This window comes from Pecten maximus, chromosome 17 (assembly GCF_902652985.1).
Source record: "Pecten maximus chromosome 17, xPecMax1.1, whole genome shotgun sequence".
NCBI classification, from domain to species: Eukaryota; Metazoa; Mollusca; class Bivalvia; order Pectinida; family Pectinidae; genus Pecten; species Pecten maximus.
In genome coordinates, this window is record NC_047031.1 from 762,007 (window position 1) to 774,429 (window position 12,423).

Consider the following 12,423-nt stretch of genomic DNA (forward strand, 5'->3'; position numbering starts at 1 on the left):
CATAAAATAATGCGTCTATTCGAGGAAGAGATTACACAATTAATTGGTCACAATGCGTAACTATATAAGGATTATCTAGACAACGTCCCCAGCATTCAATGACATGAGGGTATTCACTGATATCGTGTTTCAGTTTATCAAAACAAGCTCAAACAAAATTAAAGGTATATTTTCACACACTTTACTTCACTTACATAACCGATACATTGATGACATCTGTACATTATGATGACGTCACAATGTTTCCAGCGTCTGATTAGAATCTACATCTGCCTCTGAGAATGAGGTCAGGAGATGTACGTCTGTTCCAGTTATGAAAAACGTGGTTCGGGGAAATGTTTCCGTAATATTTTTACTGGACCTTGTGTTTGTTTCAGGGGTGGTTTAAATTGTGAAGGTAAAGCATGTGTATACAATTTTGCTTACCAACACCAGGACCCGATTTTAAAACAAATATCGTTAGGCTAACGTTAAGCTAAAGAAGAATATCTGATGAAGTGCGCATGTGTGATGTGGGTTCTCACAACTTGTCCCTCATGTGGTTCATTGTAGGTAGCATCACCCTCTGTCTCATCACAAGCATGGTCTTCCTTCAAATCTACAACTGCCTCATTCATGGCGAAAACATCGTTAGGAAGAACTGCACATCACATGACCAGCTTAACTACTTATTCAAGCTTCAAGCGTATCTGCATTATGAAACAAACAATTGGTTACGTTACAGATATGATAATTGCATTATAACACACACACACATATATATACACAAATGTCATAGAATTGTACATTTTCACTGCTGTCAGTTGTATTGTCACTCTCAATGTATCATATTGAAATAGTTTAATATAAACTTCATGTGTTATTGAATTGCTATACCAAAATAAACATGTTACGAGTATCAGAAAATTGAGTCATTTTCGTAGTATTAGTCAACATTAATAAAAAAAAGTATAATGATGTGTTCTACATGTATCTTATTAAATGTTTGATACACTGTACCAACAAAATCAATGTCATAATGATCTTTCATGAAGCTTAACCAATACTTAAGATTGAAGGAGATAGATAACGTCTCTTCCATCTTCCAAACGTACTTTTGATGACGCTTTTGTGTTATTTTCACAATATATATAATCCTGTGACATTGTAGCTCTATCTTGGTAGAAACATGAAATGTTAACAATTTTTATGAAAATATAAACAACAACAAAAAAAAAATAAAAAAATAAAAGACAGAAATCAAAAATAAAACAAAAACCAATTTTTGCATCGCCATCAATGACTTAATTTTTTTTTAAACATCCAACATATAAAAAAAGAGATCAGATTTATAGATATTGAAAACAAATATCTATTCCTTTTTACTTCAATTGCTAATGCCATCTATACGTAATTCATTGTTTTTTGTTTTTGTTTTTATGTAAAAAAGCACTTTATTAAACTTTAATCATATGAATCTGATCTTTTTCTTACATGCGATACATTGTGTTTGGATATTAAATACCTGAAACGTTCTGAATATATGTGCATCATGAGGGCAGCCGGGCCAACTAAAAGTGGAAGTTTCCTATACAGAGACCAACCAACCAATTGTTTTCCCATAGACTTTAATGTTAACGTTTTGGATTATTTCATTCAAATTCTTGAATTGAATATGACGATTATGGTTTATAACAAAAGTTTAGGGTCTGATATAACACCTAATAAAAAAAAAACTTGGGTCCTTCAGCTCAAATTTTCATCAGGGTAGCCATTTTGAAAATAGGTGAATTTCGCAGTAAAAATTCTCAAAAATCTTTAATGTTTACCTGTTTACTATTATTACGTGAATTTTGGGGAAAAAAAAAACAATCGGACTTACGAAATTTATATCAACATTTCTTATTGATAGTTACCTATCTGGCTACATATCTATTTTCTCACTTCATAACATACTGGCCAATCAGTGGCTGCCAGACATTTTATCCTTGGCTCAACGTTCGATACACAGGGGCTGTTTCAAAAATATATTTTTTTTCAATTGGTTGGTTGTTCCCTACAGAAAATGAAATATATGAAGTATTACTGTTATATATTCAAGCTCAGTGATTTTGTTTCATTGTTTTTAACAGACAAAAAATAAGCATTTCAAAATAATATATGTTCCCTTATATTTTCATAACAAATATAAATGAAATTGCAATTGATTGAATTTTAAATGAAGCGAAAATAAATCTTCTGATATTTATATACATATAAATAAAAACACACTTTCCTTCGGGACCAAGGGACTTGGTTCACATGAAACATCAGCTGATTGGCTGAATAAGTTATGTGAATACATGTTGTCGGTTTGTGACGAGTCGTCCTGATACTTGCCACCCGGTTATCGTTACCCTAATACAATCTTTCGACCACTATTCTGTTTGATTTTCAATGCCTAAATAATGCATTTCTACACAAATACATTTATGCATCTTCGGTCCTGTCACAGACAACACAAAGAATGTATAGATTGAAAATGGCCACCATATATGGCATATGGTGACATTTAATATCAATTCTAAACATATTACAAATTAACAATACAAAATTAACATAGCATAACACAATAATTAAAAACCGTCCAAAAATAAACATCTAAAAATGACAATGGTAGTCAATTACAACAAAAGCCTGTGTGGGGGTTGCCAAACTCCGCCGCCTTAAAAACAGGCATGTGAAACATCATTCAATATAGTAAACATAAAATAAGAAGATAAAAGAATCAGGGGAGGAAGTGGGTGGGTTAAGTGTGAAGGCCAAAGGAACTCAGGAAATTAGTAGAATATTTCAAATTACAAAACTTTGTTGACAATTTTTTAATGGCGCGCGTCGAAAGCTGCTACCCATAATTCCTAGCTGCTTGACAGGGGCAGATAAGTATGTATGGAAATATAAGTTATAAAGGGGAATAACTCGTGTATAATTTGTAGCAAAATAATATGAAAATTTGGAAATGTGCAGGCCTCACGATGCATAAATTAAGCGAAGTGCTTAGCTGCCCTTTATGCATCTTCGGTCCTGTCACAGACAACACAAAGAATGTATAGATTGAAAATGGCCACCATATATGGCATATGGTGACATTTAATATCAATTCTAAACATATTACAAATTAACAATACAAAATTAACATAGCATAACACAATAATTAAAAACCGTCCAAAAATAAACATCTAAAAATGACAATGGTAGTCAATTACAACAAAAGCCTGTGTGGGGGTTGCCAAACTCCGCCACAAAACCAGCCTGTGAAACACTGCTGGTTTCCCCACAATGGCTATATTTATTGTTATGCTATACAGATAATGGTAAAACAGAGAGAGCAGAATGCTCGCCTTAAGCTAAACACACAGAGATATAAGATTGCCAAATAAAACAAAATTTCCAAAACAAAGAACAAAAATCATGATGTATGACGGCTATAAGTATAAAGATACAAGAAATATCTTTTATGGATAAAATTAAAGAAGCCAGCTCAAGCAAGCCTCAAAACAGAAGAAACTGAAATCTGGAGCCTACACATAATTATAAAAGTATATGTCATGTTCATGTCATATATAATGTACCTATCAATTGTCTACCCTACAAGGGAACACGCAGACCGGCTCAAGCAAGCCTTTCATTTGCAAAACTACCCTAGAAATCTCCAACAACACCATGCAATAACTAACTCTTGTGGTAATGTCAAATTATATTTCTCTCTGAACAGAGTCAGTGACACCAATCATATGAGGACAGCTTGTCCTTGAAAAGAAATGAATGAGACCGGCTCAAGCAAGCCTCAAACATTAGTATGCTCTTCAACAAGCAAGTGTAATAAAACAATATAATAAAACAATATTCAAATCACAAATATAAAACCCAGCTGAGACCGATATAAGAAGCTAGACATGTATAAAATGCAGAAAACGTGAGACCGGCTCAAGCAAGCCTCGCATTTGCAAAATGCTACTCTAGAAATATTAAACAGCACAATGCGATAACTAACACTTGTGGTAATGTCGAATTATATTTCTCTTTGAACAGAGTCAGTGACACCAATCATATGAGGACAGCTTGTCCTTGAAAAGAAATGAATGAGACCGGCTCAAGCAAGCCTCAAACATTAGTATGCTTTTCAACAAGCAAGTGTAATAAAACAATATAATAAAACAATATGTTCAAATAACAAATATAAAACCCAGCTGAGTCTGATATATGAAGCTACACATGTATAAAAATGCAGAACGCGTGAGGCCGGCTCAAGCAAGCCTCAACTACTGTATGCAACATGTCTTTAGTTGCCCTTATGCTCACAAGATGTCATTTAAAGATCAAATTATTATGTCCGCATCATACTAGAAGGCAACAGGTGGGTAGTATAAATTGTCAGAGATATTACTCTGCATGGGGCAAACGAATGTATTTTTTGAAAGCATTGCTATTCCAACGGCCAAGAGTGCGGATTTTAGCATCAGAGTAATGGAGGTGCAGGGCGGCATAGGAAGCTGCCCCAAGCCGAAAACTGTGTCCTTTATAAAACCGGGAATCTATGTTGCAATAATTGAGAACCGCATGCAAAATTTTGTCAAAATGCTGTCGTGTTACAGATTTTTCATTTAAATATCGAAAGAGAGGACCGTGCGATTGACCTCTATAGACAAGATAATCTGTCAATGCGGTGACAGCTGAATACTGTGTAGGCCCATGACTGAAACTGACGGTGTGCCGCTTTTTGTCAGTGTTGTGTTTGAACTCGTAGAAATTCACAACCACCTCTTGAGTCATACTGGAAGAGGAACTGACATGTACATTCTGAAACTGTACAAGATTATGTTGATTTCCTGTTTTGGCAATTTCACCAATTCTTGCAAATGCATTAAAAGCAAATAAAAACATGGCACGGAAAAGAACCAATTCAAACGGCGTTTTGGTCACAAATTCCAAACCGCTCACCATTTTGTCCACCAGGACATTATCAAATGGCAATCTGGTATCACTAGATGGAGCAATACGGTGTGCTCCACAAATCAACTTCTTAACTAAAAAAGAGTCAGTTGGATCCTGGTTATGGAGCAATTTATGGACATATGCAACCGCTGATACATATGTGGAAATGGTTTTTGGTGCAAATTTCCTGGAATGTAGCTCAGAAATGAAAAGAGCTATATGGGATGAATCAACAGAAACACTGTCCGGCTTAAAGCCTGAGCTGGCAGCAAAAGAAACGAATGTTGACCAAGCTTTTGAGTATGTTGCCTTGCTTGAGGGTGCAAGGGATGAACTTAAAAGTTCTTCAATTCCTCGAGAAAGGTCTGTGGCAGATACCTTGGCGGCACTGTTGTTGGGAGGGCATTCATCCAAGGAGCATTCTTCCGGAACTCTGCTATCTGCAATCGAGAAAGATTATCTGCTAATACATTGTTCTTTCCAGGAATGTGTTTTGCCTTGAATAAAATGTTCAATCGAATGCATTGAAGAACTAGCCACCTAACCATAGCTAAAAGGATGGTATCCTTACTGGTCTGTTTGTTGATAATGGGAACAAGAGCTTCATTATCTGTAAAAAACAGAATGCAATGATTCCTCCAAAGTTGTCCCCAGAGCTTGACTGCCAAAAGAATTGGATAGAATTCTTTAATAGAAATGTGGTAACCCGACCAAGAGGATGGAAAAGAACCATAAAACCACTGTTTCCCACAGGTGCCACCGACACCTAGGGTTGACGCGGCATCTGTGTGTAGCTGAATAGCATCACTGGAAATAAACTGCTCGTGAATAAAAAACGAGCATTTATTGAAACTGTCCAAGAATGCTAGCCACATTCTTATATCCTCTTTAACTCCCTTGTTCAATCGGATATGATGATATGGCTGCATTACACCTATAGTTAAGTTAATCAATCTCCTCAAAAAAGGTCTGCCAGGAATAATGACCCTGCAAACAAAATTGAGAAGGCCAATTATACTTTGTAACTCCTTTAGCGTACATTTTGACTGGTTTAAAAGATTGGTTAACAGGTGTTGACATTTGAACACTTTGTCAGGAGGAAGCCTGGCCTCCTGTCTAATAGAGTCAAGTGTGATACCTAAGAACTCCATGGTTGTGGATGGAAGAAAAGTTTTTTCCCTAGCAATTGGTACCCCAATACTTGCACAGAATTGTAGAAAGGCATCAAGGGACTGTTCAGCTAGCTGTCTAGTATTCTCAATGAAAAGGAAATCATCCAGGATGTGAACAACCTTTGAACAGCCTAGTTTTGTTTGGGCAATCCATTGAAGAGCTGTGCTAAAAGTCTCAAAAATCTGACAGGATGAGGAACAGCCCATAGGGAGAAATGTGTCATAATAGTAGCATCCCTCCCATTTTATGCCTAACAAAGGGAAATCATCTGGGTGAACTGGAAGGATCCGAAAGGCAGATTCGATATCTGTCTTGGCCATAAATGAACCAGGAGGCAGGGTTTTTAATATCTGTATAGCATCGTCAATAGAAGCATACGACACTGAACAGAATTCTCGAGGTATTCCTGCATTTACTGATTCTGGACGATTTTTGGGGAAAGACAAATGGTGAATTAAGCGAAATTTTCCTATATCTTTTTTAGGTACCAGGCCCAATGGAGAAATCTTGAAATTTTGAAAAGGAGGTTCCTGAAAGGGACCCTGAATTCTACCAGCATCCAATTCTTTTTGTAACTTAAGCTTAACTTGAAAGGGGTCATCCATCGCCGATTTAAGATTACTACACGTTTGTGAGTTGCGGTCACCTTGAAATTGTAATCTGTAACCCAGCTGTAAGCCAGAAATTATGTATGTAGCTAAGCTAGGAGTATATCCCGTCAATGCTACCTCCATTTTTTGGGGGTCAACTGGTGATCTACTTAGTGGATTGACCGTCAGTCCTTTGGGAATTACCCCGGACTTCGAGCCACTTCTTACATTTAAAGCGGGGGTGTGAGAGTCCACAGTGGGCACAGGCATGTTTGTAAGAACAGCCATCGCATGGTTGGTTTTTGTTGTATTTGTGGCAAGTAAGGGGTGTGTTTTGCCGGGGGGCTCGAAAGGGCGCCCGCGAACCTTTATTTTGAAAGCGGCGCGAATGTTGGGAACTGGAACCAGAGCGCCGAGTTAAAGCCTGGATATAAAGCTCATTTATGAGTTGGTTCCACGCGATAGCAGGTGACGACTCGCGCATGCGCCTGAAATTGGTGTCATAATGGTACCAATTCCCCCCACTCGCGGCTATACCCCGAATTACATTTTGATATGTAGCCAGATGCTCGCGTAGCTCAGGATTGTGCTCACGCAGCACAGATGAGTATATATTAAATGCATCTGTCCAGCGGGTTATGTCCAAAAAACGCTTACGGGGGGGAGGTAGCTGGATAAATCCAGCCTCACTGACCTGCAGTCGGGAATCGCGGGTCATATCATTAGTGGTATCTATGATCGCCGCCATATCTATATATTTTCCAGATATGATTTTTTCCCGCATTTCATTGCTTACGCAGCGATATAATGGCTGACATGCCAATGAAACTGGTGGCGCTATGTCTAGAACTTGGGGGAACCCACCTGTTGCCTGTACCTGGTCTGGCGCACCTAAGGCTGCCGAAGGAACACTAACAGTCACTGTCCCAGAAGAGTTATGTTGCTGTTGTGGCTGTGCAGGTTGATGTCCTAAGGACATACTGCCGGCTGAAGAATTATTTGCTGTCTGCAGCGCTGTCAACACTGCTTCTGTGACAGTTTTTGATACCATCGCAGCTAGATCTACAATATTTAATGTCTGGCTGGGTGGTCCAATGGCAGTTGGCGCAGCAATAGGTGGTCCAACAGTGGATGGCACCATATTTTGGGGTCCCACGCTGGGTGGGGCAACACTTTGCGGCAAAACGCTGGATGACACAATGCTGGATGCGACGTCGACGGTACCAGAGGGAGGGGCAGGGCTTTGCATGTTTGATTGCTTCCGTTTCCTGGCAGTGGGGTTGGTAGACCCACCAGTTGCCGGTTTCCGTTTAGGCATATTGGTGGTCAGTGTCTGAAACATTAAAGTGTTAAGCAAAGTGCAACAAAATTACAACATATAGGTGACACTCTAGACTCTGTCATAAACTTTGCTGTACCATTACTTAGTAATTGGTTTCAATATCAGCATTATATATAATTGATCAGTCAAAATTTATTTGATGGAGAATTAAAAAGTAATTATAACAACCTTCCAAGTGCACCGATACATGATAATATATAATTACTGCGAATTCCCATATCAATGAAAACTGTCCGAGGTGCGCAAAATTTGAAATCTGTCATCTTCCATATATATTATTAAATCTATAATTAGATAATTAGAGACATACAGAAACTGGTTTATGAAGAAAAATCAAACATTGAACATTATACTCTGACAACATATATTATGGGTAGTAATAAATGTAGATAGGACCTTTAGCACCTATATATACATGCCACCCAGATTCTACACTAGTTCTACCAAGAGTATGTTTATAAAGACAGATACAACACTGTCAGCTTTCAGATACAACACTGGGATGATTTTCAATTAAATAAAATTAGAAGTCTTTTTATAAGGCCAGATACTACACTGACAGCTCCCGGGTACAACGCCAGGATAATGTATCATTAAACTGATTAGAAATATGTTAATTAGGGCAGATACAACACTGTCATCCCCCAGATACAACACTGGGATGATTTTTAATTAAATCAATTGGAAGTATGTTCATAAGGACAGATACAACACTGTCAGCTCCCAGATACAACACTGGGATGATTTTTAATTAAATCAAATTGGAAGTATGTTTATAAGGACAGATACAACACTGTCAGCTCCCAGATACAACACTGGGATGATTTTTAATTAAATCAAATTAGAATATGCTAATAAGGACAGAAACAACACTGTCAGCTCCCAGATACAACACTGGGATGATTTTTAATTAAATCAAATTAGAAATATGTTAATAAGGACAGATACAACACTGTCAGCTCCCAGATACAACACTGGGATGATTTTTAATTAAATAAAATTAGAAGTCTTTTTATAAGGCCAGATACTACACTGACAGCTCCAGGGTACAACGCCAGGATTATGTATAATTAAATCCAATTAGAAATATGTTAATTAGGAGAGATACTACACTTATATAGCTCCCAGATACAACACTGGGATGATTTTTAATTAAATCAAATTAGAAATATGTTTATAGAGACAGATACAACACTGTCAGCTCCCAGATACAACACAGGGATGATTTTTAATTAAATAAAATTAGAAGTCTTTTTACAAGGCCAGATACTACACTGACAGCTCCAGGGTACAACGCCAGGATTATGTATAATTAAATCCCATTAGAAATATGTTAATTAGGAGAGATACTACACTTATATAGCTCCCAGATACAACACCGGGATGATTTTTAATTAAATCAAATTAGAAATATGTTTATAAAGACAGATACAACACTGTCAGCTCCCAGATACAACACTGGGATGATTTTTAATTAAATAAAATTAGAAGTCTTTTTATAAGGCCAGATACTACACTGACAGCTCCAGGGTACAACGCCAGGATTATCTATAATTAAATCCAATTAGAAATATGTTAATTAGGACAGATACTACACTTATATAGCTCCCAGATACAACACTGGGATGATTTTAATATAAGTAAACAATAAAATATGTTAATTAGGACAGATACAACAATGTCAGCTTCTGGAAAACAATGGGATTATTTATCATCAAACTTAAATAAGGATTTGCATTGCTGCTTTATCCCAGATGCTGGGCAGTCCAACTTGCATGCAAATTAAAATATGCCAGATTATATAATTATAATTACTTGTGTACACCTAGGCAAATATAATGGGATATCACTTTTAAAACATGACATATTGTTTCACACTATTTTAAGGTAACATTAATAAGATGCTGGACAGGTATAATACAGTATATCTAGGTTAGTACAATAGTAGCCCATGCTCAAAACTTACCCTGTGACAACTGTCGACAGGCATGCATGATGGCAAGGCGAAGACTCCGAAAGAATTTTTTATTGCCGTTACCAGTGAGATGACACCCATCTCGCAGAAAAAGATCCAGTGGGCTATTAAAAATTCGACGATGTGGCCAAATATACACATGCTCCTGTTCGGTTAGCAAAACATGCAGTGCCTTATTGGTTGCGACTCTGCGTGATTCATATTGACTCGGGCTCATGCCTCGAGGCCGTGGTCTGGGGAACACTTCACATGCATAAACATCACATTTATAACTTTCTTGCAAGTGTTTGGCGAAATCAAAAATCGTATAGGCCAGTTGATCGGGGCGAATAGAGTCAGTGCACAAACAATTACCGCCGATCTGCAGTATAATAATGTGCGGTTGAAAAGAGTTTATCTTCCGTTGGACAGACACATTAGATTTTAACTTGTCCACCGTTGCTCCGCTAATCCCCAAACCGTTCACAATGCATTGAGAGAGGTTAAATGTCTCCAAATTATGATCATGCACATAATCAAAAAGTCTACGCACAAAACTATGACCCAAAATCAACACGCGTGGGGTCGAGTTAGCCATGCTTATATTTAAATGTCACATGTACTTAGCCTGAGTTCGATGTGCCAGTGATTTTTTCCTTAAATTGAGACTAGTGCTCAAAAAACCCCGTCCGAAGCGTCGCTGGGACGTTCTTCTGCTCTGCAGGTCCTTCAAACGTATTTTTCTGATTGATCTTAAGTGTGAAGGCCAAAGGAACTCAGGAAATTAGTAGAATATTTCAAATTACAAAACGTTGTTGACAATTTTTTAATGGCGCGCGTCGAAAGCTGCTACCCATAATTCCTAGCTGCTTGACAGGGGCAGATAAGTATGTATGGAAATATAAGTTATAAAGGGGAATAACTCGTGTATAATTTGTAGCAAAATAATATGAAAATTTGGAAATGTGCAGGCCTCACGATGCATAAATTAAGCTAAGTGCTTAGCTGCCCTTTACATGATTTAGATATTAATTCAATTTCGTTAAAACGAACTTACATACTACAGATGCCATTGATGGTGTGTTGCACTGCCGCTCCGTTGGAGTCATCAGCCGAGTCCATCCTTTGTTGAATGTTTCAACCCCTAGCTCGGAACACTCTCTGGATGGGGGGTCCACAGTGGTGATCAGTCACTGTGCTCCAACGGTTGGCTTCCAGGTACTCTCCTCTCTCGTCCTATGAGGTCTGTAGGGGTTGGTCTTCTTAATAAACATATGGAGTGGGTATTTCCTATAAGCGAAAATAGAGATGAGTGGTATAAGGTTTGAAGAGCAAACATATACATCCCTACTAAAAATAGGATGGCGTAGGACTACAGGTGGAAAAAAGGCGGGAATTCTCCAGATGGGGGTTTCCCTCGTCCGCTGTAAGGTCCTTTGATAACCCATGTGCTCCTATATGCTATGAACCTGTGCACAATATCTGTTGTGTGTGGCGAGAGCATCAAACTATAATGTGGAATATTTATTTAAACCATCATCTGAACTCCAAATGAATGATAATGATGGTAATTGATTATACTTCGGGTCAAACGGAGAATTTTTATGATATTGCACTTTAAGTGTTTTGGTTAACCTTGAGAGTAAAACTGGCGTATTAATTCAAAGATGACATCTTAAATACACATTTCCCATTCAGTTTCATTTTGGCGACAAACAATTCTTTCAAACGAAGGAATTTTGATGTCCCTTTAACAAGCAGAGCTATTTTATCCATTGGCAACATTTACCTTAGATTTGCTGCATAATTCTGTTTCACTACTGAGTGGTACCTAGGGACCATGTGAGAGGTGTGTGCGCATCTTCCATCATTAGCGTCGTATCTTCGAATTAGACCAGAGACGGACAATTTCATCTCTGACAAAAATCAACGTTTAAATCAAACAATATTGATATTAACAAACATCTTATTATCGTAGCATAGTGACAAAAGTTACAATTAACTGATTGTCAAATCATTCAAGGCCGTAATCGGCCCGGAGAGGCCAATTTTCTACTGAAATCAGTCTGGGCCACACTGACCACTGTCCACTTCGTGACCGCCATTGTTAACAACAACGAACAAAGGAATCGATGGAAAATGTCAAAATTTGAGACAAAAAAGGACAGGGAAGTCACAAAACAGCAGCGAATCGTTGGAGAATTCGACCTGGTAGGATGCATTGCCAGTGCAAAAAGCAGAAAAAAAAGTTCTGGCAAAGAATCCAACTACAACCGCTATTTCAAAATGGTGACCATGATGCTGTACGTATCCAGCCAGCCTGCGGTATTGCTAATACAACAAAGCTACCACAACAACCAGAAACGACAGAAAATGACAGTAGTAATCCACTATTAAATTTCACATCAGCA

At 37.8% G+C, this 12,423-nt stretch overlaps 1 protein-coding gene across 1 annotated transcript; it reads right to left on the reverse strand.

Moving 5' to 3' along the window:
* Window positions 1-2,453: 2,453 nt before the first annotated feature.
* LOC117315690 lies at window positions 2,454-11,021 on the reverse strand. The gene is made up of 3 exons (XM_033870003.1): window positions 10,025-11,021; window positions 7,581-8,049; window positions 2,454-5,393 (listed from the first exon to the last, which is right to left on the reverse strand). The coding sequence occupies exons 1-3, from the start codon at window positions 10,172-10,174 to the stop codon at window positions 4,402-4,404; spliced, it is 1,611 nt and encodes a 536-aa protein (XP_033725894.1). The 5' UTR covers window positions 10,175-11,021; the 3' UTR covers window positions 2,454-4,401.
* Window positions 11,022-12,423: the final 1,402 nt, after the last annotated feature.